This window comes from Filicampus tigris, chromosome 18, assembly GCF_054856515.1.
Source record: "Filicampus tigris isolate MCC_2025a chromosome 18, RoL_Ftig_1.0, whole genome shotgun sequence".
Lineage (NCBI taxonomy): Eukaryota > Metazoa > Chordata > Actinopteri > Syngnathiformes > Syngnathidae > Filicampus > Filicampus tigris.
In genome coordinates this window covers 9,482,322-9,507,516 of record NC_141234.1, presented here as the reverse complement: position 1 = coordinate 9,507,516, position 25,195 = coordinate 9,482,322, and the positions used below count along the sequence as shown (strand labels likewise).

General features: G+C 40.5%; 4 protein-coding genes across 5 annotated transcripts; all 4 read right to left on the bottom strand.

Annotated features, from left to right (window-relative positions):
• Positions 1-243: 243 nt before the first annotated feature.
• On the bottom strand, positions 244-2,653 carry apoa4a (apolipoprotein A-IV a). Its single transcript, XM_086015287.1, has 3 exons — positions 1,468-2,653; positions 1,120-1,270; positions 244-814 (listed from the first exon to the last, which is right to left on the bottom strand). The coding sequence occupies exons 1-3, from the start codon at positions 1,505-1,507 to the stop codon at positions 244-246; spliced, it is 762 nt and encodes a 253-aa protein (XP_085871413.1). The 5' UTR covers positions 1,508-2,653.
• Positions 2,654-2,775: 122 nt separating this feature from the next.
• Positions 2,776-6,457, bottom strand: tomm40l (translocase of outer mitochondrial membrane 40 homolog, like). Its single transcript, XM_086015286.1, has 10 exons — positions 6,346-6,457; positions 5,530-5,744; positions 5,382-5,449; positions 5,111-5,203; positions 4,722-4,823; positions 4,530-4,635; positions 4,325-4,447; positions 3,605-3,681; positions 3,425-3,527; positions 2,776-3,308 (listed from the first exon to the last, which is right to left on the bottom strand). The coding sequence occupies exons 1-10, from the start codon at positions 6,420-6,422 to the stop codon at positions 3,169-3,171; spliced, it is 1,104 nt and encodes a 367-aa protein (XP_085871412.1). The 5' UTR covers positions 6,423-6,457; the 3' UTR covers positions 2,776-3,168.
• A 537-nt stretch (positions 6,458-6,994) lies between these two features.
• On the bottom strand, positions 6,995-14,825 carry LOC147132394 (putative ATP-dependent RNA helicase ddx6). The gene is made up of 13 exons (XM_086014147.1): positions 14,620-14,825; positions 13,117-14,136; positions 12,933-13,037; positions 12,626-12,755; positions 12,383-12,529; positions 12,166-12,260; positions 11,954-12,076; positions 11,545-11,673; positions 11,346-11,462; positions 11,138-11,201; positions 10,966-11,067; positions 10,222-10,441; positions 6,995-10,090 (listed from the first exon to the last, which is right to left on the bottom strand). The coding sequence occupies exons 2-12, from the start codon at positions 13,357-13,359 to the stop codon at positions 10,227-10,229; spliced, it is 1,470 nt and encodes a 489-aa protein (XP_085870273.1). The 5' UTR covers positions 13,360-14,136; positions 14,620-14,825; the 3' UTR covers positions 6,995-10,090; positions 10,222-10,226.
• Positions 14,826-14,969: 144 nt separating this feature from the next.
• Positions 14,970-21,609, bottom strand: lipea (lipase, hormone-sensitive a). 2 transcript variants are annotated; one of them, XM_086014146.1, is made up of 11 exons: positions 21,499-21,609; positions 19,877-20,127; positions 19,486-19,770; positions 18,615-18,705; positions 18,379-18,524; positions 18,075-18,260; positions 17,829-17,981; positions 17,590-17,734; positions 17,240-17,467; positions 16,630-17,021; positions 14,970-16,081 (listed from the first exon to the last, which is right to left on the bottom strand). In XM_086014146.1, the coding sequence occupies exons 1-11, from the start codon at positions 21,512-21,514 to the stop codon at positions 15,866-15,868; spliced, it is 2,109 nt and encodes a 702-aa protein (XP_085870272.1). In that variant the 5' UTR covers positions 21,515-21,609; the 3' UTR covers positions 14,970-15,865. The 2 variants fall into 2 exon arrangements, with proteins under 2 accessions (XP_085870272.1, XP_085870271.1); XM_086014145.1 differs by lacking the exon at positions 21,499-21,609 and adding an exon at positions 21,326-21,392.
• Positions 21,610-25,195: the final 3,586 nt, after the last annotated feature.

The window sequence follows — 25,195 nt, the reverse complement described above, 5'->3', positions numbered from 1 at the left end:
AGCTTTAAAATATTTACAAATAAATTAGATGGTTGCTGCTTGGCAGATTTTCACAGTCTGATTGATATTTTGTTTCATCAACACAGTAAGCACAACAGAAAATACATTTCTTTTTTTTTTATTTGTCTTATGCAGTGGGCAACAGTCAAATATGAACAAAAAAACAAAAAAAAAACAGACTTCAATGCAGATCAAAATGAGGTAGAATATTGTCCTGTGCTTGAGTCCAGCTCTTGTAAACGTTTACTGTGTCATCTTGGTAAAGGACTCCCAGAGAGCAGCAAGCTGCTCCTTCAGATTTTGGGTGTCGATGTCCAGCTTGGCCTTCAGCTCGTCCCCGTAAGGAAGCAACTTCTCCTGGATCTCCTGGGTCTTCTCGGTCAGCTGGCTGTGAAACCTCTGGGCCAGGGGCATCACGTTCTTCTGGAACTCCTCCAAGCTATTCTCCATCTTCTGCCTAAGCTCCTCGGTGTAAGGAATCATCTGGGAATGGAGCTTGTCGACATTCCTATCCAGATGGCTCTTCAGCTCCTGGCTTTTCCTCAACACGACGGCCTTGAGAGCTTCCGAGTCCATGGTGTCGACGTAAGATGACACTTCTTTCTTCAGCTCCTCCACCTGCTCCTGGAAGTGCGCCACCACCTCGTCGGCGTACGGCTGAAGGTGGGCTCTCATGGTCGACAGATCCTTCTCCAGGCGGGTTTTCAGCTGCTCGGCCTGCTCGAAGAAGCGCGACGTGAAGTCCTGGCTCACGTGGGTGCGGAAAACATCTGTGAACCTGCTGATGGCGGCGGTGCTCTCAGAAATCAGGGTGCTGCAGAGACAAACATGTATTCATCATCCTCCTCCAAACATACCTCCAACAAAAGCTGTTTGTATCTATATGTGTATATCTATATATACAGTATATGCATGGATGCATTCATGGAACCATGTTTCCACATCCTGATTTTTTTTTAAGCTACCGGTACTCATTTTTCCAGCAAAAAAACTGTACTCCAAAAAATAAGCAAAATACAACTCCAGACGGTTTACTACTCTTGGGGTCCCCCTAGTGGCTGCAGGTTTCGTTCGCGCATGCCTTGAGCGACTGTTTTCAACTACTTCCGGATTTCTTACTTGATTTCCTTTCCAAGATCCGACTGTCTGATCAGCGCCAGTGAGTCTCCAGCTGTCGAGGTTGCCTTGGCAACATAGTCCCAAAAGGCGTCTTTGACCATGTCGATCTGCGGCTTGGGCTGGTTCTGCTGCAAAACTTTGGCATCGCAGCCTGGAGACAGAGAGGTTTAATTCATCCATTTTCTGCACCACTTGTCATGCGCAGTTCAGTTGTATTTAACTTTTGAATTCAATACATTTGCATTGAAACGCCCAAATTTATTTTGATTTTAAAAAAATTCACCTTTTATGTGCAAGATATTTTGAGTTATTTTTTTGTAGTTGTGTAAAATTATCACGTAGTCTTACCAGCAAAAACAGCCAAAACGAAAACCAAGAGGAGCTTCATGACTGACACTGCAGATGAGAAAGCAGACAGATTTCAGAATTCCGAGCCGTTTTAAAACCTAAATAATCCCAAACTTTTTTCCCCCCGTATCATAAGTGCTTTCTTACCTCTGTGGTTGAGCTGCACAGTTGGGAGAGGAGTCCTGCTGCAGCGTTCGCACGACTTTATATGGAGCCGGCAAAAGAGTAAAGTCCAGCTCAGAATGCGAAGTTGTCACTTACGTTAGTTGTGATGTGGCAGGAGTGAAGAGCCCCTGATACAATCACTCCCAAACTTGAGTTCAATCATTTATAAAATGATGAATTTACAAAATCGCTTTGTTTTCACAAAGAAACATTTATTATAGTAAAGACAAGTCTTTTGTGCATATTGTAATATGTAATTTATTATGCAGTTTGTATGGCCAAGTTTAAATGGAGAGAATACATAATACTGTACATTACTCTATTTTGTATCATTTAGTTTCTTGGTGAAATGTTACCCAAAGACATTTATATTTTGGATAAAACCTGCAAAGTTTGAGGTTTTCGATTCAATCGGTTAATGAATCGTGCGGTTAAGTAGTTTTTTATACCCGGCCTTTGTAAGGCACTGTTATTTTCGCTCTTGTCAAAATTCCACTATTTTTCAGTGGCCATTATGTTTGACTGTTTTCTGTTCTTGCCTGACTGGCTTCTACAAAACTATTTTAGTTTTTGGTGGGGGAAAAAAAACATTTATTTGGTAGGATTTTTTTCTTTGTGTAACAACGAGGAAAAGATATCCTGACAAGATAAAGGTCGCTCTTGTCACGTGTCAACAGTGATGAGTTGTGACATCATTGACAACGCATCAATGGATAAGATAATAGGTCAGCTACTATTTCACTGTTGTTAAAACTGAATGCATCATTTTTTTCTGTGCATGGATATCAGTGGTGCCATGAAATGGGCAGTGTAAATGTGTATGGTGACAGCGTAATTCAACACTATCAGCTTTAAGCAGGTGAACTGTTTCTGCATCGGGAGCAATGCACAGTAGGTCATGTGAAATGTGAGGACTTTGATCCATATAAGCCACTCTTTTGTTCTCTGATGCTACAGGGCAAAATGGCAGACACTCAAGTCTTCCTCTCTGATTAAAACTGTTCAAATGATCAGAAAAAAAAAAAAAATAAAAAAATCAATAAAAAAACATGTCCATACCACAATGAAAAGCTGAGAGCCTGTGGCCTTTTTTTGTCCACTCACTTTTCATGGCTACGTAAATAAACAAAACAAGACAGATCATTCTTTTTTTTTCTTTTCTTAACAAAATGTATTTTTTCCACGTTCCAAGCGGTATAATACATACTGCTCCACATGTATACAACATAAAAAAAAGACACTAAGTGATGAGGGGGGAAAAAAAGTGTCATTCCTGTCAACAAAACATTATCATTCACTTTATAGTCAGGAAAAAAACAGTCAATGAACTTAGAGATAAATAAAAGTATTTCAGAAATGTGTAAATGTCATACATCAGGTTTATACAATGAGCTTTGACAGTAAATAACAATAAACATTGGCTGAATGGTCTGTTAAAACATGAGCTTGTCAATATTAACGTGATAAATAGTAGCCTACTGTGTCCAAAGCGAGCGAGTCCATCCGACGAGGTCATTAAACGCGCGGCCGGTCCAATTAACCGATCGTAACACCAAAACCGCACTGGAACTTGTTCTTGTTATGGTTGAGGAAGGAGCAGAGAACCAAGGAGAGAGGCAGGGGCAGCAACTTCTTTTCTAGAGTTGCACCGACCACCCAGTTACTGTCTACCGAAGCTGAGAGTAGGAAATCATATGGTGTTTTCGTTAAATGATGTACACACATAACATCCGCAGGAATTCTTAAATCCTTTGTTCTTTCCGATTTTAACAATGTGTGTGGCGTACTGTACCTTTAAACTGTAAATTGGCTTTGGGCACATCTAGCTGGTAGCCAAACGACACGCTAGTATCTTGCATGCGAGTACTTGCCTCGAACTCCACGCCGAGCTGCAACTACACAATATTTGACGGTCAAGGCACAGTGACGCACGAAAGAGCATGACTGAAATACAAGCAAGAGGCTTACTAACCTGCTCGGTAGCTTTGTGGTAGTAGGTGGCGTGAGCGCCCGCCGATCCGAGCGTCAGCGTGGCGACGTAGTTGGTGCCTGAGTTCAAAACCTCATCAATGTGAATATATGGCAAGGTTATACTGTATTACTTAACAAAAAAAAAAATCTAAAATTGAAAAAAAAAAAGTTAAATTTACTATAATTACAGTGAAAATGTCCTTTGTTTTGTCTGCACTCTTGCACTCCATAAATATGCCATATATTTAAAAAAATTCTAACTAATACCAAAACTAATAACAATTAGTAAATCGCCCAAAGTAATTAAAACTGAATTTAAAAAAACAAATGGCGGTTGACCTTTTGGCCAATGTTGACTTATTTTTGGTTTTGTGTGGCAGTAAACGCCAACTGGAAGTGACAAACAACTTGAAGCAAGCACGCATTGGCTCTAATTTGGAAAACCGCAGACTCACGGATTAAAGGGGCAAGACAGATGCTACAATAAGTAGTATCAATACATGACAGGCCTGCAATTAATTTTGGTGTTTAAAAAGTTAACCTTAAGTATTTTTAAAGCGTAAAGTAAGGGTAAAGATATACCAAATATTTTTATATTTTTAATTTGGGCTCTCTACATTACAGATTTTCTCCGATGGTGAGTGGGTCGTATCCCCTATGAAAAAAATGGGACCATTGTATAATAAGGTGCCACATCACGGCGCAGTTCTCATTAACTCACCTGTGTATCTGCCAACCAAAGACATCACAGCACCCTCCTCTGATGGCCTGCGATGGTACACCAGCTCCCCACCCAGAGCCAGAGCAGGCGTGAGGGCCTGGAGGTAGTGCGTTACGACTATGCCTGACAGGTGGACCAAAACATTCAAAAAAAAAAAAAAAAGAGTGAATGGGGGGTATAAAAATGATAAAAGTAGGTGACCTACCAGAGCCAATAAGGACATCAGGATTTCCAAGTGTAATTGTTGCAGTAAAATCTTTCCCTCTGAACTCTGCATCGCCTTGCCAGTTGACAAACTTATGCTGCTGCGTCTGAAAAATAGTGAAACAATTGACATTTTTAAACACAGCTTACTATGACTATTTTATCACGCCGTTCATGAGTTGATGAAATGTACCTGAAAGGCCATTTTGGATCGTACGCTGTTGCTGATCTGGTGGATTACTTGAGCATTAAGGCTGCCAAGGTTGTCTATGTCACCCACCATGACTGGAAAAAACTGAGCACAGCCATTTCACAGTTAGAAAATTTCCATTGTATGATAAACCAACACTTACAGACTAGAAAGTCTGTAAGACAGTTTTTACTCAAAATCAATATATTAGTGCTTTTGAAAAGTCTGTCTAAATGAGTGCTATAACATTCTTAGGCATTTTAAGAAGCCTGAATAAAAGCACTTGAACTGCAACCTAATGCAACTGCCCTGGTGTCACTTAAGGAGCTGTATTAATAATTACAAAAACACAAATAAGGACTTAGATATTTTATATAGCAGTGTGGCCATACCTCTGCTGGACCTGTCTGCTTTAGTCCAACGTATGTGGCACCAAACCTGTAGCTGGAATCCCCCAAAGTGCTCAGCAACACTGTGTGGTTCACCTGATTTTTTTTTTACAAAAACAGATTCCAACTTGTGACAAAAGCATCACTGCTTTATTTTTAAACAGCCAGGCAAAGGCAAGTAACACTAATTCGTCAGACTGTCCTGGGTTTACATTACATTACATATTCACTGTGGTATCATGTCAATAAACGGATGCAATGTCAGTCAACCAACCTGGAAGTGGTTACTAAGCCCCTTATTGACGACTAGCCTGACGCCTTCCATCTGCATCGGGAAAACCTCTAAAGAGGGGGTAAAGGTTGAACTGTGATATATTGGGGGTTCACTGTATATTATATTGCTTGACAATCATCTCGTTTACCTTTGCACTTGCGATGACACTCATCAAATGTACCCGGATTAGGTAGAGAATTGGTCACTTCCTGCGGTTGCATTGAAGTCCCCTCGATCGAAGGTGACATTGGAGACACAGAAGGCATCCCAAAGCCTGGTGGTACTGTCAAGCCAGGACCAGCCACACCAGCGGAGGATGGTGGCGGCGGGTTGGGGAAGCCAGCGGCCAATACACTCCCCATTCTGCAAAACCAGGAGAGAGGAGGTCATGTCAGCTTGTGTTTGTTGGAGTCAACACATGCAAACCTAACAATATTGTATCATCTCAGAGTTAATTGTAATTGTGCCATTGTAATTGTTCTGCCTGTGACTATATGTCACAGGAGTAGATAGGTAAACAAAGACAAATGACATATACTGTATTATTGATAATTTTCGGACCAATTCAGAGACATTGGATAATTTCCCGCGGCAAATCCTAATGATGCCTCACGGTTGCGTGAAGCCACTGTTACAGACTTAAAGCCTTCCCACCAGAAAAAAAGGATAAAAAATTACTTGTCTGAACTGTGTAAATACACAGGATAAAATGTCGGTTTGGTTACGTAAAAGTAAGTGTGTCAAACAAGTGTCATTACAATTGTTTAATACACGTTTACCACATCCAGCAATCACTGAATGGTGAGCTAAGCTAGCTCATCTACATCAACCGCCATGCACGCTATCGATGGTTTGCGACCAATTTGCAGTTTTGAAGTTAATAAAAACTTGTATTTTCCGTCAACTACTGCCTTCAAACAGATAATTGAAAACTTAGGAGAATGAATGAACGAAAGACACTCACGTTGTACTGTCAGGACTGCGCAACCGGAAGTAAAAATCCAGTGGTTCCGGGAGAAGGACGTTGAGCCAAACACTCATTTGATTGGATGACAAGTCAAGTTCATCAAAAGGGATTGGTGGGCATACATGCGTTGGCTCATGTTTGTGACGTCATCACTATTTACGAAAATCATTGGCTGAACTAACACAATGGGTGGGACATCACACATTAAATTTACCCGTCGTTTATTGGCTTTTTCTGGATGGACTGATCACATCTTTACATTTTTGACGCACCTGGGACTTTATTTTAGGTTACTTTTATACATGCACCATTATTAGCCCAAATAAAACACTGCATTTGTAAACAAATGGAAGCTACGGTACAGTAAAAACACGTCAAGGTCAAACGTCATGACTCTCAAGGAGTAAACAGCGCCCTCTGTCTTCCATCATCATTATCATCCCAAATACCAGGTTGAAAATGAAAGTGCTTAAGTTTGTTTTGCAATCACAAGTCTTGTCAATTATAAGTTATAAAATTTAAAGGGGCAATATATGCTGCTATTCAAACACTATATACAAAGCCAATTGACCTTTAAAATTTAACAACAACATTGAAATTTAATGTTACCCCCACTCATCAGGAAATAAAAACAAAGTAAACAATGGACAGTATATTTCAGTTGTTTATTGAATTTCACAACTCCTGCATGTAGTTCCAAATTACAACAGTAGAGGACCGAGTGAGAAGCACTATTCTCTGAATTACCCAGAGTTCCACAGATCTTGTCAGGTCAGGGAATTAAGACAAAACATAAATATGCTGGGTGAGCTTTTAAGAAATCCCAATAGTAATGCTGTTTCAAATACATTTACGACAAGAAAACAGAAGGAACCATGATGAGGGACACATTCTCAAAACACAAATTCATTTTAGCCCGAGCTTACATTATTTAAATGGTTTAACTCACTTGAAGTAGCTGAGTGACAACACATTAATTTATCCTTGGTCCAATAAAACAAAAACAGAATGACCCTGAATTTAGCCACACCAACTAATATGATTTTAGAAAGACTTCATGGAAATACCAACACAGTTTATCCGCTGGGAAATTCAGAATCCTGTTACCACTCCTCCATATTTTGTTGTAATATTCTCAACCACCAAATCAAAGCCAATTATTTATCCACATTGCAGGAACTTCAGCAGTACATCGAATGTTTTACTAAATTTAGCTGAAATTGCCTGAAGCTTTTGCAGAGTTTATGTTTGTGCTTCAGTCCAGAAAAGAAAATTAATTTTTTTTTTCTTCCCATTCATTGAATTTAAGTTTTTAAATTTATAATCAATTACCTATTTGAACATGAAGCAGTAATCCCAAATAACAATTTTGTGCCTGTTTTTCTTTTTTTTTTTTTTTTTTTTTTTAATAGTTTTTACTAAACAGGCTGTGACAGTCAGCACACCTGACCCAAGGAGTCAAGGTGCGGGCACGCATACACAAAAGAAAGTCTTATCAGATGACTAACGCAAATATAACAGTCAACATTCATAACGGCATTCAATATGACGTCCATTGTGACCCAGGACAAGCTGCATTCATGTCACACACTCAATGAGGAAACGTTTTAAAAAATGAACAGATTTAAAGCCAATTTTCCACCTAAGAAGCCACATATTCAATTATGTTAAAAACAAAACAATCAAACAGCCTTCTGGGAGAATAACACATGGAAAAAGATTGATTGAATTCATAAGTTAATGCCGCTACTGCGTCACAATGGAGATCATGGAATGAAAATGGTTAGGGAAAAGATGACACTTGCCGTTAAGAGTTTGAAAGTCGGAGAGTGGGCGGTCACACACCTGGCAAATATAAACACCACTCATTCAGATTTAAGACTGTGAATCACCAACGAAAATGTCTGCACATGAAAAAGAAAAAAAAAGGGGGGGGGGGAGACATTTATATGCAGCATCAAACCATCAACAAGACTGAGTTATTTTTGTTTTTAAAGAGCAAAGGTTGGAACCAAGCAAGTGCTAATACAATGTTTAGTCAAGTTGGGTTGAGGCTGCATGCAAATGCTGCCATTCCACAGTGCACTCACGCACGCACTCACTCACTCACTCACTCACTCACTCACTCACTCACTCACTCACTCACTCACTCACTCACTCACTCACTCACTCACTCACTCACTCACTCACTCACTCACTCACTCACTCACTCTCTTTTGGTTTTGCTTCAGTGTAAATCCTGAAAATCTGTTTAAGCAAAAACTGAAGAAATAAAAACCTCATCTTCCCATTAAACCAAACCCAAGTACTGTATTTATATTTTTCTTTTTTCTTTTTTTTGGGGGTGGGGGGTGGGGGGGTTGTTTGTAAACGATTTACATCTTAGGGATCAATCATCAATCACTTAAACAGGCAAAAAAATAATAATACAAGCATCTGATCTATTGTGTACTGGAAACCCACCCCAACCCATGACTTACATCATATCATGACTCACAAAAAATTAAAAAAAAAAAAAAATCCTAGAAACCACCAAATTATATTTTTTAGTCCATTTTTTTTCTTGGTTAGGGGAGGACAAAAAAAAAAAGTCGCAGCTGCCTCTTTCACGATGCTACAATTTTGCTTTCAAATCCAGAGCCCCACCCGCCCCACACTAAAGATAATCCTCTCCTTCTTACCAAAACGGGATTTGCCGCAAAAGAAACAAGAAATGCATATTGCTGCAGCTGCACAAAGCAAACTGAAACCAGGGCTGGTCATAGATGGAGCAGGAAAAACAGCAGATTTGAACTGCTTCAGCAGTAACACAAAATGGTGGCCAATAATATGCTCAAGCGCTTGGCGTTTATCCACTAGGCAGCAGAGTTGGCATATACTGTACATTCAATTTCATTTTGTCTTCAGATCGTCGGAAACACTATTAACTCAATTCCATCGTCAGTGTCCATATTGCAAATAAAAAGCATAGATGTTGGAAATTGGAAGTCAGGATTTGCACCAATAGCCATAATCATCCTGTAGATTGTAACTGCATGATTTCTGAGCTTAGTAACAACTTGAAACATTCTGCTTTGAACCAGTCTCTTATGCTTTGTCAGACATTTGAATGAGTTTGAACTGTTTTGTTTTTTTCCTGACAGTCTTACGGTTATCCAGACAACTGCAACGAGTACAAATTAAAAGCATAAGGCCGCGATGAAAGTGAAACTGTTGCAGGCAGACATCAATATATCATCCATATTCATTTTAAATGGGAATGAAGAGTCACACACTACCGAGTAAAGCTGCCGTTTTTATTGCAACGTGCACGTTAAACAAAAAAAGTTGCTATCAAGGATGCATTCGGGAGTTTCAACGCACCTCGGATACAAGTACTGTTGACTTTTATGACGGCATGAATATTTGTCAATGGTTGATCGCTTCATATATCTTGCTAGCACGACGGGCTATGTAAGGATGAATGTGCGTGGCGGGAAGTAAGGCACTTAAGTGGCAACAGTGTACGCGACGATGGCTGGTGAGATCGACCGCTACGGCTGTCAATTCCCATGGATGACCGGTTCAAAACAGAATTGGTTGCATTTCGAGTGACGTTTAGAGCACAGATCTAGCAATAAGCTCAAATGCAGGACACAAGGACCAGTATGGGGTTTGATGCAAATAAAGATGATATTTTCTGTGAAGACAAGTGAGATGTTGAAGAGGTGCCTGAAGCCTGTGTGCAAAAGCCTGCTGTCTCCTGCATGATAGACAAAGCTTGAGTCACAAAGACGCTTCTTGCGTACGCATGTAAGTAAAAAAATTTAAAAAAATAAAAAAAGACTCAAAGTAATTTCTATATCGGCTACTAGTGTGTTAACATGGTCTCACCGGCATTAGGTGCTGTCCTGCTGATGTCCTGCTCTTTCTTGGACTTCCTCCACCTCGCAGTCACCGCTGGAGGAGTGGAACTCTGCCACGTAGAGACTCTTATCGATGCTGCCCGGAATGGGTTTGATGTCGGTCACCAGTTGGTCTTCGATGGTCTTAAGGTTGAAGCGGTCTTCTGATGTGATCAGGTTGATGGCTAACCCGAAATGACCGAACCTCCCTGAGAACACGCAATATTTTGTCCATCAAATGGTTTCAATTTCTTCCACTTCCATTGCTTGTAGGCAATGCACAAAGGTCCGCCTGATTCGTAACATTCCAAACAGGGTACATAATGGTGGGATGATACCTCACGGGGTCGTAGGGCTGTGCAATTAATCGAAATTCAATCACAATTAAGATTATTACACTCCACGATTACAAAATTGGCATAATCGTAAAAAATGATTATTATGTATTTACATCCAACGCACAGTGTTTGTTTACACAGTGAAATCATACAATTGCAACTTTTTATTTTATAATAACTAATTTTATAAAATGTTCTTTCTCGCATAACAACTTACATAATTAGCATTTCAAAGAAATTTGTCTTTATATTTTTTTTACGTTTAAACATTTTCTTGTTTTGTACCAAAAAGTAAATGATCGTTTGAATAATCGTGATTTAAATTATTACCAACATAGCCGTGATTAATATTTTTGGGACAATCGAGCAGCCCTACGGGGTAGTTATCACCTTACCTGATCTTCCAATACGATGGAGGTACGTTTCTGCATTCCTTGGAAAGTCGAAGTTGATGACCACATTGACGGCCTGAATGTCGATACCCCGAGTGAAGAGATCTATTGGAGGGCGACAACATTTAAGAAACGCTCTGACTGGTGTAAAAATGTCCTCAACTTTAAAGCTTACCGGTGCACACTAGGTTCCTGCACAGTCCATTTCTGAAGTCATGGAACACACGGTTTCTATATTCCTGGAAACATAATAAAACACTTAAATTATGTTGTGCCTTTAAGCCTCTTGTGCAATGCGTATACACGTCAGTTGAGACAACAGAGAGTGGGGGGAAAAAGAAAAAAAAAAGATCCAAAAGTCAACATGACTTAATTGTGCCAACCTGCATCATCTTCGCATGGATGTAGAAGCATGAGTAGCCCAGCTGCGTGATCTTCTTGGCCAAGAGCTCCACCCTCTGCGTGGAGTTGCAGAAGATGATCGACTGGTTGATCTGAAGCTGCGTAGGGGAGAATCAAACATTCTGAGGAGCCGTCTAGGGGGAAGGCACACGAGGTTCAAAACCGTTGAGCGTTACTCACCCTGGAGAAGAGAGTGTTGAGGCAGTGCACTTTCTGCCTCTCTGTGACATAGGCGTAATACTGAGTAATGCCCTTAAGAGTCAGCTCCTCCATCAGGTTGATTTCATAAGGTTTCTGCAGGTGCTTGGCCTACGGCAAAGTAGAAACGCATTTTGTAGGTTTTTTGGTGTCACTTAACACCACCAAGACATACATAAATAGGAAAAAAATACACTTTGCTGCATGAGACTGCGACAGACTAACTATCCAAAATATGAAGCCTGTAAGTGCGTGCAGTACCGCCTGAAAAGAGCACAAACAAGACTGGAGACAGAATGAGCAGCTTGCTTTGCCAAGTGAAACAATCAGCGCCAGCTGGCCCCGAGCCATCAGGCTTTGCTGAGTGGTGGCGCAACTCAAGACGACTCACCATGAATTTTTGCACACTGATGGGGAAGGTTGCAGAGTAGAGCAGGATCTGCCTGTTCTTGGCCAGGAAGCTGATGATATCCTCGATGAGCACCACAAAATCCTGAGACAGCAGTTTGTCGGCCTGAGAGGGGCGAAGCCATTTAAAGCAAACAGTTTTTGAGGAGCGCGTAAATTTGAGGGCAGCTTGTTTTGTTAAAGAGTGTGCTTTACCTCATCCATCACCATCATCTGGACTCTGTCCACTTTTGCCACGCCTTTCTTGATCAAGTCCAGAATCCTACCTGGTGTGGCGATGACTACATGCACTGATATGGAGAGGGAAAGACAAACGGGTTGAGTACGGGCAAACAAAAAAGCATGGATGGATTGCAAATATGAACCATCCAAGCAGATGAAAGAAACGGGGATAAAAAGATTGAGGGCTCACCAGTCTCGTCCAGGCGCATGATGTCATCTCGTAGGTTGGTTCCCCCGGTGGTGGCCATGACTTTGACTCCTCCCAGGTGTTTGCTGATCTGAATGCAGATCTGGCTCACCTGCAGCGCCAACTCTCGAGTTGGCACTACTACCATTGCTAGGTGGTAAAAATTTCAAGTTGAAAAAAAATTTTGATTTGACAATTTTGTAAATATCGAAAACAAGGTACACACGGGAACTACATGAATGTCACCTTGTATGTAGTCCTTTTTAAGGTCTATCCTTTCCAGCAATGGGATGAGATAAGCTCCACTTTTTCCTGTTCCATTCTTGGCCCGAGCCAAAATATCCCTCCCAGACAAGGCAATGGGAATACTCTCCTCCTGCAAGGAATGAGAAACTTTGAACTCATACTACCCACGGGCTCCGGTTATTGATACTGCTGAAATTGATTATTCATTTAAATGAATTAACAAGCCTTCATCTAAAAAGTAACTACTGAACTCAACCCATTACAGACGAGCCTATCCTGGATCATAAAAGTGTTCCTTTAACAATACCTGCACAGGAGACGGCTTCTCCCAGCCCATCTCAAAAATGCCCATCAGAAGTTCTCTTTTGAGACAGTAATCCTCAAATTCATTCCCCTTCGTAGCCGTCACATCCTAGGAAATACAATACAGAACGTTGAAGGAAACACGCTTTTGAAGTTTGTGGGTTTAAGATGGAAGTTATTTCACTCACTGAGGTTTTGACCCTGTTGTCTTTAGGAGGGAGCTTGAGGCTCTTTTTCCAGTCGTCTCCAAACTTGATGCCGCTTCCTTCTTGGGAGGGAGCACCTGCTTTCTGGGAGGCACCCAACACTTTTCCTTGAGTTGAGGATCCTGGCTGGACTGAAGCTGGTTTGGTCTGTCCTCTGAGCTGCCCATTCTGCTTGTTCAGTCCCATGGCAAGTGGGCCAACATTTTCAGTTCTGGCCGTAGCCATTTTTATTCTTTTGTAATTTTCTTTGCTTTTGTTTTGTCAGATTTTCCTTCAAGGTTATATTTTTGCCTCTTAGGTTTTTCTTACTAAAATGATCTTCAAAATGTAAAAAAGATTAATAAAGCATTAACAAACAATATTTTCTTTTAAGTCCACATCTTAATAAGCAATCAAGCAATGATATTTACATATACACACGTATGTGCAGTTTGGTCCCCTTTATCAGGAGTGACCTACGTACAAGAAATGAAAAAAAGGTTTTGTACACAAGAAACTCTTCAAAATGAAGAGATATTTGCATTAATATACTTGCTCACAATATAGAAAATTATATGTGAACAAGTATTAAATGTGGCTCAAGTCCTGAAATAGAACAACTAAGGCAATCTCTGTACTTGGGGGATAATTTCTTCAATATATTCTTTGTTCAGTATATTTGTTTTTGCGCTGAACAGTGTTTCCTGTCTCCTTTTCAGTCCACAGAGTTTATTTGATGTCCTTTTTGAGGAAAAAAGATGTCCAACTCTGTACAAGTCTTTCCCCAAAATCATAAATTCCAAGATTATTTCCACCAGATTGGTATCACATGAACAAGGGAGAATCTAGTCCAAAGCCAAAAAGCTTTCAACCCCTTCTAATCCACAGTGCGTGTTTGCGTACTGCCCCAGCTGGTTTCTGCGTGGACACCACACGTCTGGAGGTCAAAGTGTCACTAGTGGGAGTGTGACCGTGATCAAGGGGCTTCCCAATCAAAGCCAGCCAACAACTCAAATGCGTCACCTGAAAGATGTCCAAACATAAGATTTGGAATATGCAAAGCGCATTAATTTTCACACAAAGAACATTTCGTGCCCAATTTATCATAAGTGAAAACATTATTAAAGTATCGTTAAAGTTATATTTGTGTTAACTAAATCATTTGCCGTTATAAATTGCATCGATGTTAAAAAAATTCAATGTGACTACCGTTCTCAGATTAACTCGGTTGCCACGCTAACCAGTGCGTGTATTAGCTTTAAACAAATTACAGCAACGAATTTCGGCTTTTTGAAACAGACTTTATGGACTGCCCGTGAAATGAAAGATCACAATTTTACGTAGTCGTTTTTGTGGGAGGTATTTGGTTGCTAATTGTTTCAGCAAATGCAACAAAATGCAACAAAACCTAATTTAGCACACAGCGCTAAAGTTAGCTCTGAGCTAACCAGCTAGCAACAACTGATGTTTTTGAAGGAAACGGCTCGTAAACAATACAACACTCACCTCGGTTCGCCGTTATTTTAAAACAAACACTTATTTTCCCTTTGCTCCCAATCAACTATTTAATCAACACTTTTAATGACTGAAATGTACTTCAAATAAATCGCGTCTATTGTTTTTTTCCTTTAAATCAACATGGTCGCCTTCTTCGTCTTCTCTTCCTCGTCGTCTTGCTCTTGCTTCTGTTTATCGTATGAGACATTACGACGCTACTGACACCTGCTGTCAAATTAGAATACTGCAACAGGGAGCAAATAAAAGTTCAGCAAATGTTACATGCAACATAAACTGCAGAACAACACAAAAATAAATGTGCAGTGTGTGGCACAGCTTCCACTGCTCTGACAAAAAAGTGCCGATCAGCCATCATTTTTAATCATTGAAGCAACATAGATGGAACATTACAAGAACAGACGCAGTTAAAAAAAAATATATATATATTTATAAATTGTTGCATCATTGGTATCATTCATTTCGGTTGCGTGAATTTTAAATACATGATGTATTACAGGGGCGTGCAATTTGATATCCTTTGCTTTACAAAAATATAAAATACAGGGTGTCCCAAAAGTTACACTTCCTTTCTCTATTTCGAAACGAGGTTGAAAACCTTCTTTATACACTATAATAGTTAAACTGCAAATAGAAGTCCTTTAAACCTTCATAAGATTGCCCCTTGAGCACACATAAGACCCAATAAAATAGCATTTTTTGATTTATTAGGGCTTTAAATATTACAGTGGAATAAATATTATGAAATATTTACAGTACATCAAGTAACTTCTATGCTAAGCAATATATTGTGATTACCACAATATTCACATATTACACAATGAAATAATGAATCTGTAAACTGTTTTGTAAGTAAACCATTATGTTTGGAAAGCTAGTGTCCAATTACAGTATTGTATATACAATACACATCTTAAAAAGGCACTAAAATTCCACCATCTGCAACTTTTGCACAACAACACACCGCATCTGCAATTCTGCAATTCTCCCATACTCAAACATTGGGGAAACACAACAAATTGTGTTGTTATTGTTTATCATACAACCAACAAAGAAACTTACAACTGCATTAAAATTTTTCTGACTCCAACAGAAGAAACCTTTGGGCAAGACTTTAAATTCCACTGTCCCAAAATTTGTTGATTCTTTTCATTTCTCCCTTGTGAAAAGACTCCTAAAAAAAAAAAAAAAGAATCCCATTGATGAATCAGAGTGTGATTAATCTCTTCTCGCTTCTTCAGAACCATTTTTTGGTGTTTGCGAGCTGAAAAATCTCCCTTATTTTCTCCAAGCAGATTTCTGCGGCAACCTCTGTCTCTTTGGAGAGCTGCGACAGGCTGAGGAAGCCGTGAGGAAGGTCCTCGACCACTGTCAAGCTTACGGGCTGGCCCATGTCCCGCAGCTTCTTGGCGAACATGACAGAGTCATCCAGTAAAGCATCCAGAGCACAGGCCTGTGTGGAAACATGCACAGGTAGTGTTTAATTAACCACTAAGGCCCGCTGTAGCATACCTGTTTGAGTGTGTATTAGTGTGTCTATTAGTTATCAAACATTTAAAGCGGAAATCAACCCAAACACATTTTTTTCAAGAATATGTTCCCAGCAGGCCCACCAGTTGAAACACGGCATTCTGATTAATTGCTCAGGGGTCAGGTAATGACCAATCACGGCTCAGCTTCACAAAACAGGTTAGCCGTGATTGGTCGTTACCTGAGCAGTTGTGATGTCATTTTCAGTCGACAGAATTGACAAAATGGCTGCCCCCCCGAAGATGGCTAAAAACGGGTGGATTAACTCTTAATCCACAAACGCAATATTCATCAGAATGCCTTGTTTCAAATAGTGGGCTTGCATAGAACATATTCTTGAAAAAAAAATGTTTGGGTTGACTTTCGCTTGAATGAGTGGCAGTCTGTGCCCAGCGCGCACAAACATAAAGCATCCCAGTTAGAGCCCATCAGTCATTGCTGCTGTATTCATGAGCAAGTTGCGTTTCTCACCACTAAGTGAACAGGCGGCAGGCCTCGTAGAAGGCTGTCAGGCGCAAGCAGCGGCGACACAAAAGGGTTCCTGATGATTGGGCAAGAGGTCGGCTGAACAACCGCCAGGCAGTCGGAGCGCAGGGGCTCAAAGCCCTCTGGGTAGTCCAGATAACATTGGGAGTGTGGAGCTGAGGTGCGGCTTGACTTCCTGTGCGCGTCCCTGCTTGTGGATTCTCCGTGTCTTGATGCTCTCGAGTGGGTTCGGCTTATGGGCCACATCGGCTGCAGAAAGGATTGAATCCAGTTGGAGGCTCCCTGAGTGAGATCACTGAGCAGAGCGGTGGTGTCTCTACCCAGTGCCCGCAGACCTTTGCCTCCCACAGCGGGCTGCGCAGTCTGAGAATCCACACCTAAGAAAAAAAAAAAAGAAAAAAAAAGCAAGCAACAAATAATAAATCAGTGTACATTTTACAAAAGTGAAATTACCCTCACCCTGGTACACCTCATGTCCACATTATCCAGTTTACACACAAATACGTTGTCTATTTTGTTTTCAGGCATCATCATTAAGTCCTCTCGGGTTAAATGATGCGCGAAAGATCATACGTCCGAAGCAGCGCAGGCCTACCGGCATAGGCATTGAGGCACTTTGCAAGAGCACCAAAAGGTAACAGCGGGTCAATGAGTGTGAGCAAGCGGGAAGGCGAGGCGTCCGTGGTGAGCAAGGTCGCAGGGTAGGCCGCCATGATGCCGTCGGGGACTCGGATGCCGCACGTCATGGCCTTCATGGACACAGTAATGCAGAGGTTGCCCCCGGCGCTGTCTCCTGCCAGACAGACGAGCTCAGCTGTCGAACCTGGGACACAAACACGGGGAGAAAAATCATCCAGAGTTACTTTTTAATCCCTCAAGGGGAACCAATAACAAATACTTTTCCAAATTATTGTTTACAGTGATGACAGATGTCAGACACTTAACCAAGCAGATGGCAGTTTTTCAAGGCCCAGCAGTAAGCGTAGAAACATTCCTCAAGAGCCCTAGGAAAGGGTGCTTCAGGTGATAGAGAGTAGTCAACAGAAAGCACAGGAACATTCAACCGCTTCGACCAGCTTCGCAGATAATTCTGATACAAAACGAGACATGAAAAGGTTTTAGACCGGCAAATGAAGCGGCGCGCCTTATGGCGGGGAATAAAATGAAATCATGACGCATCGTACCTCATGTGATCTAGATGTCTGCGCCACAAAGCCTCCTCCGTGGAAGTGAATGAGCAACCACGGGGACAGAGGCTGCTTCTGCACCCACGGTAGATCGGAAGCAGAGAGAGAGGGCGGATCGCCGCGGGAAAAAGACAAGAGCTCCTCACTGTCCTGCAAAATAATCATATAAACAATCAGATGCCGGATCAGAGCTGTGACATTGCTAATGCTAATGCTAATTTTCTCATCCATGCCATTTTTCACCTGCCCTTGTCGAATCTCGTGGGAGATCAGCCGAATGTGGACGGGGCCAGGACCCCAGTGAGCCAGCGGAGGTGACACGGTAGTAGACAGATTGGGGTCCGATGACAGGGGGAGGCGTAACGGAACAGGAGGTATCGTTAGAGTGAGGTTCAACTGAACGGGGTAGGAAGCGATTCTACACAAGCCCTGAGGAGAGAACAACATGAAAACAAGGAAGTTCATTAAAAACCTTCACTTGCACGTTAGGGAAAAATGGAGAACAATACTCAGAACATTAAGGATGAAAACATTTGACCCTGCCTACTGTTAAAAGCTCTGACTCTGTGATGTTCCAGAAGGACTTCCAAAACTGCATGTCTAAGTTCTGAGTAATGCGTTCAAATTCGGCACCGCGCAACTCTGGATCAATGACGTACTTTCCTGATGTGAGGAGAGAAAGGGCTGCTAAACCTAACAAAACAAGACAAATAGGGAATTAAATTAACACATAAAAATGGACCATCATACATAATTGTATCACAGGTCAGGACAAAGACTCACCAAGACCAGTTTGCTGTTTACTATAAGTCTCACCATAAGAGATCATGCTTATGACAATAGTCTGGAGGAACGGACGAAGACTTGGTGAGAACTGTAAAAGGAACCAATGGAAAGGTTTTGCTTCAAATGTTGAAGACGTGTGACCAAAACCTTCTTAAAAGGGTAGTCAACCCAAAAATATTCTTTACAATATGTTCTATGCAGCCTCACTAGTCTAAACTTGATATTCTGGAATACAAATTACGCAGCAAAATCCACCCATTTTTATCCATCTCAGGGTGGCGGCCATTTTGTCATTTTCAGTCGACAGCAAATGACAAAATGGCCACCCCCTGAGATGAGTAAAAATGGATGGATTTTGCTTCCTAAAGCGGAAGTGCGTTTGTGGAATATAAGTTAAGCAGCAAAATGCACTTGTTTTTAGCCATCTCTGGGGATGGTCATTTTGTCTTCTGTCACTGTCACTGTCTGACCAATCACGGCTCAGATTCAGAAAACAGCCGTGATTGGTCGTTGTGAGCAGTTGTGATGTCATTTTCAGTTGACAGAACACAAAATGGCCGCCCCCAGAGATGGCTAAAAGCGAGTGCATTTTGCTGCTTAATTTATATTCCACAAACGCAAAATGAATCAGAATGCTGTATTTCAACTAGTGGGCCTGCTTCGAACATATTCTTGAAAAAAATATGTTTAGGTTGACTCCCGCTTCAAGTCATATTCCACAAACGCAATTGTAATCAGAATGCCATGTTTAGACTAGTGGGGGCGCATACAACATATTGTAAAGAAAAATTCGGGGTTGACTCCCATTCTGTCAAGCATGGTAATTTCTAACATTTTCACAGAAACAATTCAGTTGGTGCTGGCAGACCTGAAAGCCCAGACAGCGGCCATAGAAACAGGCTTTGTGCATGGAGCTGTACTCCTGCACATATCTGTGGCTCAGGTCGAGGTCCTGCAGGGAGTACAGCTGGCCAAAGTCGTTGTCGTTGATCAGCCGCTTGGCAAGGTAGAGCAACGCACGCAGCTGGCAAAGGGCGCTGCAGTAGGCCTCCATCTCGGAGGCATTGTGGTCCGCTCGGAAGAAGGCGCTCTTGTGATTTGAGGCAATGTAGCGAGCCTTGTGTAGAATGTGCAAAAGACATGACCGCAACACCTGAAAGTCGCATATAGAAAAAGGGCAAGTGCCAAATGCCGGGCAAGACATACAGTGCGTACTATAATTGACTTTCATTCGCATGAAATGACACTTTTTTCCATACCTTGATCAAGGTGCGGTATCCATTTCCAGGTGTTTGTGCGTCAAAGTCATAATGGTGGTAGACGGCAGTGAAGCTGACGATCAAAGGCTCAATAGCTCCAGCGTGTTCCTGAATATTTTTCATGCACATCACCAAGCGTTGGGTCACAGGGCCATAGGCAAGATCGGCAGAAGGGTCACAAAAAGCAGAGATGTTTTCTTGGCACACGGCCTCCAAGGCTGAAAAGGCAACCTTGAAATCCATGTCGGAGGCTATGGATCAAAGAGAGACAAGAGAATCTAATAAAACTTTAACCTCGTTTATATGCGTCTTTCTAGCTTGAAGTTACGTCATGTGATCACTGTGTGTACCTTGAAAAAGAAGGACTGTTAACCTTTGGGTGAAAACACAAGACTTTAATGATCTTTTTTGACTGCAACAAGTCACTTCTTGGCTTTGACAGACTTGTTATCTTGTGAAGTCGGAGGAAGGCACTTTGGAACGAGGCCATTATTTGCATACCCAAGAGGAACTCGGATCGCACTTTGTTTTCTGCTTCTGGTCCCCATTAACCACAATAAACAAGGGATTACTGTGTACCTTTTGAAGGTATTCATGAGTCTGGAGAACAGTGTCAATTGTTTACAAGGGCCATAGCACTTGACAACATAAGACTTGGTTTGATGGGTTCACTGGTCAACATATTTTTACAACGTTTTTTAGTCAGGGATGTAAGTACATTTCTCTAGATGATTTTTTTTGCGCCTGCCCTTGTTTTTTCTCTAACACATCAGGTTTTCATAATAATATTGTAACAACAAACTAATATGTAATATAGTAATATATTTAGTACAATTTATGAATTAAGAGTTAGGGTCAGCAACCGGTGGATTTTTAGTTCTGAAACATCCTAGCGAAAAAAATGACAACACATGGTAAAATCTGTTGCACAAGTTTTTATAGTTCAAACTTAAAATCCAAAAATGAAACTACTGTATGTCCCGCGTTAAAAGTACTTTTTGAGACACATAAAGCCGCCTCTGATTACAAGTTGCTGTTGACCAGTGTAATTTTCTAGACTAATCAATTTATTGATTACAGTATGTATACAATGAAAGGAAAAACAAACAAAACATGAGGATAACAAGTTTCCTGTGTGAACCTATGACCAAATGTTCCAAACACATTTTGATTAAAACTACCCAATTTAACCAATTAACCCTGCCAAAAGAGAACCACAACAACAACAACCTGAATTTGATTTTTGCTTGTCTAATTCTTGTTGTACTTGTTGGATCTTTCCAGCAAAACGTCCTTTGCCCTCAAACTTATAAGTCACTGTAGCAGCTGATATCATTTTCCGCTCTCACCTGTTCACGTGTCAACCACACGAGCTGGAAGCATTTTGTAACCTACTGTGTCTCGAAAACACACTCACAAGTCATCAAGCAAAAACAATGTTTTCACCACCTGATGAGCATGCGTGTTGCATGGAGCGAAAACTCTGGATCGGATCAACAAGTTGCTTCATAACTGTCAAACCGCGTAAGAAAGAGATCGGGTGGATCACGTCGGTGCCGAGACGTTCTATTTTCCGAGCCAGCAAAGGTTGCAGAAATGAGCTGATATTTAGTTTGACTTACCGACAGCGACAGGCATCCTCGCTTCTTCCTCAATGGGGCGTCGTGGAGCGAAGCAGAGCTCGCCCAGGGAATGCTGGGTAACGTCATGTGAGCGGCCTCCCAGCTAGCATAACAAACCGCAAACCCGGCTCTTTTATTGGATTATTCTCGCCGTCAAAACTCACCACAATCAGACACACAAGACGATGTAGCGTGCGAATGACAGTTACACTTGTCAACACATTTTTGAAAATATCTTAATCAGAGATGCAAGTAAACTTTTCCTAGATTTTTTTTTTTTGCACTGGAACCGAATCCGCCCTTGTTTTTCCTCAAGCACATCAGGTTTTCATAATAGTAATAAGAACATGTAATAGAATAATATAATGTGCGTTGCTAGTATCATTAATAGTAATTATCAAGAGACAGGATATTAGAAAATATCATTATATAACTAATTTATTTGTATAATTACTATTATGATATAAACTTGTATTATTATTATTATTGTTGTTATTATTATTATTATCCAAAATATATATTTTTAATTGTTAATATCATTTAAAAATGTAACGTATTATATGTATATTGTATGTAATTATAATAATTTGTGATGATGATAATAATTATAATAATTATTCTTACACTTATTATACACAGTATAATGTATATTACACAACATACAATATCCTAAAAAATATATATTATACGATAAATTAAATCTAATAATGATAACACTCAATAATTAAAAAATAAATAAATCAGAGATGAATTTAAAATTTCCTAGATTATATTTTTATGCTAATTTTGAACCTTTTATAGGTCAAACCGAACTGATAGGTGGAGGTGCCCAATGATAATAATAATAATAATAATAATAATAATAATAATAATAATAATAATAATAATAATAATAATAATAATAGGGCGGCACGGTGGGCGACTGATTAGCACGTCCACAGTTCAGAGGTCGTGGGTTCGATCCCGGCTCCGGCCTCCCTGTGTGGAGTTTACATGTTCTCCCCGTGCCTGCGTGGGTTTTCTCCGGGTACTCCGGTTTCCTCCCACGTTCCAAAAAACATGCATGGTAAGTTGATTGGACTCTCTAAATTGCCCTTAGGTGTGATTGTGAGTGCGGATGTTTGTCTTTGTGCCCTGCGATTGACTGGCAACCAATTCAGGGTGTCCCCCGCCTACTGCCCGAAGACAGCTGGGATAGGCTGCAGCACGCCCCGCGACCCTTGTAAGCGGTACCGATTATGGATGGATGGATAATAATAATAATAATAATAATAAGCCTTGTAAGGGAGGAGGATTCATTCAACTGCATCAGTTCTTCCCGTTGAGCATCTGAATATTTAATCCTTTGTATACAGTGTGCTCTTGCATGCCAGCTCATTCAAATTACATCCCAATACAAAAGCTGTGCTGTACCCTAAATTCTGCCTTCAGAAATATGATTATTCTCACTTTTAAATAGCACTGTATGAGAGGTTTTCATTTAACACTGTGGGTGTAGTTTGCGGTGCTGTGTTGTACCGTGTAATTCTCTTGAAGTGACTTGAAGTGTACATATTGCTTCTCCTCTCATGGGTGCCATCATATGAATGTCTGTTTTATTACAGTTCATAAGACTTAAGAACATGGCAAATCACACAATATTTGTCATTGTTTTTAATAAGTAGTGTACATTAAAGAAATTATGAAAAGATGAACTTGCTTACTGCAAAAGGTCATGACTGGCTTTATGCAATCCAAAACTCAAAAAAGACTATTTTTTTTAAACTTCCACTCAGGTGTCATCAATTTAACCCACATGACCAAAGATTCAACATGAGTCAAAGGATTCAATCTCACAATTATATTTGATGGTGCGCATTTCAAAAGTCACCTTGGTGAGCTTATGTTGTTTCAACATGACAATTACTGAAACTGTCAACTTGAAAACACAGGCCTCCATTTCCACTGTTCCCCATGCAGGTGGCAGCCCGTCCGACAAACGCTACTCTGGAATTTGACACAGTAAACAAAATAAGGGAGACCTTTCCTCATCCGATACATGAGGTTTGGAGAAAAATTATTTTCATTTGTTCGACCAAGTTCCACGCAAATACTGTCCCCGAACTCGTCATGTTTAAAGATTAACAATAATTACAGTTCTTGATTGGTCCAGAAGGGACAAATGATTGTGCCTATTGTTTTATCAAAGAAAAATAAATAATGGCACTTTCTTGGGCAAGCAGTGCCGGTAAATCAATTACAGATACAGGAAATAATTCTTCAGGAAGTTGGGAAATTCCATCAACAGGTATATTCCTTGGATTCCAGGTACAGTATATCTGATAGTGGCTACTGTTTTGTCGTCTATGTGACTCAGCTTTTTTCCCTGTAAAATTGAACTCACGATGATTGTCATTTAGCACAATACTATATAGTTGTTTCCCTGAGCTATGCTTACTTGGGATAAATTGTACACGTCAGAGTAGAGTTAATACTTTATTTGATTATTTTCATTTAGAAGAAAAGCTACTTTTCCAACGTTACATTGACCAACATTCCGCTCTCTGCTTGTATTTTTATCTACAGATATTTCTTATTGCTTGCGCAATGTATTTTGGTTTGTCAGAGAGATTTGTGTCACATGACTCCATTTCACCAATCAAATGGAGTCACACGGTCACATGCTGATCAGTCCCAGACAAAAGCTTTCAAATTCAGTCATTTACATGAAAACTAAAAGAAATATTTTATACCCACAAAGATAGGCTCATATGTAATGTGTCTCCCTAAAAATTTTGACAAGATTCATGAATTCTTAATGAGTCGTTTTAGCATAATAAGATCAGTGTGATATCAGCTTTAGTGGCGATATAGATCTGGTCTGATTTCAGCATGATCTTAAGTTTATCAATCTGAAACCTTAACCAGATCTGTTCTTTCCAACATGTTACTAGTTGAGGCTTAACCTCAAAGGTTAAAACCACCACCTGATAACCTGTGATCCCAGACATTCATTTTTTTCCTGCCCATCTCAAGGCAGGTTAACAGTCGACGCATGGGGCTAACTCATAAACTGTCAATAGAGGTGGCGTGCTAACAGCTTCCCCTTGAAGCCGTCGCCAGCCAGTATGATGAAAGAGAACACCAGCATGGAACTGAGTGTGCTGCTCTCTGCATGGCTGGATGTCTTTTACATCAGTTGAATGTAGGGTTGACTGTATGAATGAGCGTAACAGGGCAAATCTTTGTCCTCTCTGTCTGTGTCTTGGTGACTTTTTCTTTCTTTTTATGTTGAGGAACCTGACAAAAAAAGCACTTTGTTTAATCCAGGTAGCATTAAAAACAATTCAAATAACTGATAGAATGGCCTTGGCATGATACAGTGGAGCACAAATGGAAGCGGAATCAAACCCACATTATCAGTATAAAAAACAGCATTATGTACGAGTAAATTACCAGTAAAAATACAAAATTGCTTCCTATACTTTATACTGGCAGTTAAGTGCACACCCAGTTAATCTACCACATGTATAATTGTTCTTTATGGATTAATTATGGATCATTCACCAGCGCTCTCGGAAATTATAAATGAAATAGATGGTTGAGCAGGAAATAGGTTAGCAGTTGTGGTACTATGTAAATAGTAGTAAAATTTATATGACAGTATTTCAACAATTTGTAAATACCACTTACCAAATCATTGCACGTGCATATCACC

Excerpts from the sequence above, each read along its gene's own strand:
- apoa4a (XM_086015287.1), bottom strand. The coding sequence starts at position 1,507 with ATGAAGCTCCTCTTGGTTTTCGTTTTGGCTGTTTTTGCTG. Across the intron at positions 1,271-1,467 it reads CGTTTTGGCTGTTTTTGCTG|GCTGCGATGCCAAAGTTTTG; the intron begins GTAAGACTACGT and ends CTCTGTCTCCAG. Across the intron at positions 815-1,119 it reads GATCTTGGAAAGGAAATCAA|CACCCTGATTTCTGAGAGCA; the intron begins GTAAGAAATCCG and ends TTGTCTCTGCAG.
- tomm40l (XM_086015286.1), bottom strand. The coding sequence starts at position 6,422 with ATGAGTGTTTGGCTCAACGTCCTTCTCCCGGAACCACTGGATTTTTAC. Across the intron at positions 5,745-6,345 it reads CGCAGTCCTGACAGTACAAC|AATGGGGAGTGTATTGGCCG; the intron begins GTGAGTGTCTTT and ends CTGGTTTTGCAG. Across the intron at positions 4,448-4,529 it reads TGATGTCCTTATTGGCTCTG|GCATAGTCGTAACGCACTAC; the intron begins GTAGGTCACCTA and ends TCCACCTGTCAG.
- LOC147132394 (XM_086014147.1), bottom strand. The coding sequence starts at position 13,359 with ATGGCTACGGCCAGAACTGAAAATGTTGGCCCACTTGCCATGGGACTG. Across the intron at positions 11,463-11,544 it reads TCAACACTCTCTTCTCCAGG|CTTCAGATCAACCAGTCGAT; the intron begins GTGAGTAACGCT and ends TCCCCTACGCAG. Across the intron at positions 11,068-11,137 it reads CAGGAACCTAGTGTGCACCG|ATCTCTTCACTCGGGGTATC; the intron begins GTAAGCTTTAAA and ends GCCCTCCAATAG.
- lipea (XM_086014145.1), bottom strand. The coding sequence starts at position 21,386 with ATGAAGCAACTTGTTGATCCGATCCAGAGTTTTCGCTCCATGCAACAC. Across the intron at positions 17,982-18,074 it reads ACGAGATTCGACAAGGGCAG|GACAGTGAGGAGCTCTTGTC; the intron begins GTGAAAAATGGC and ends ATTATTTTGCAG. Across the intron at positions 16,082-16,629 it reads TGCCGCCTGTTCACTTAGTG|GCCTGTGCTCTGGATGCTTT; the intron begins GTGAGAAACGCA and ends GTTTCCACACAG.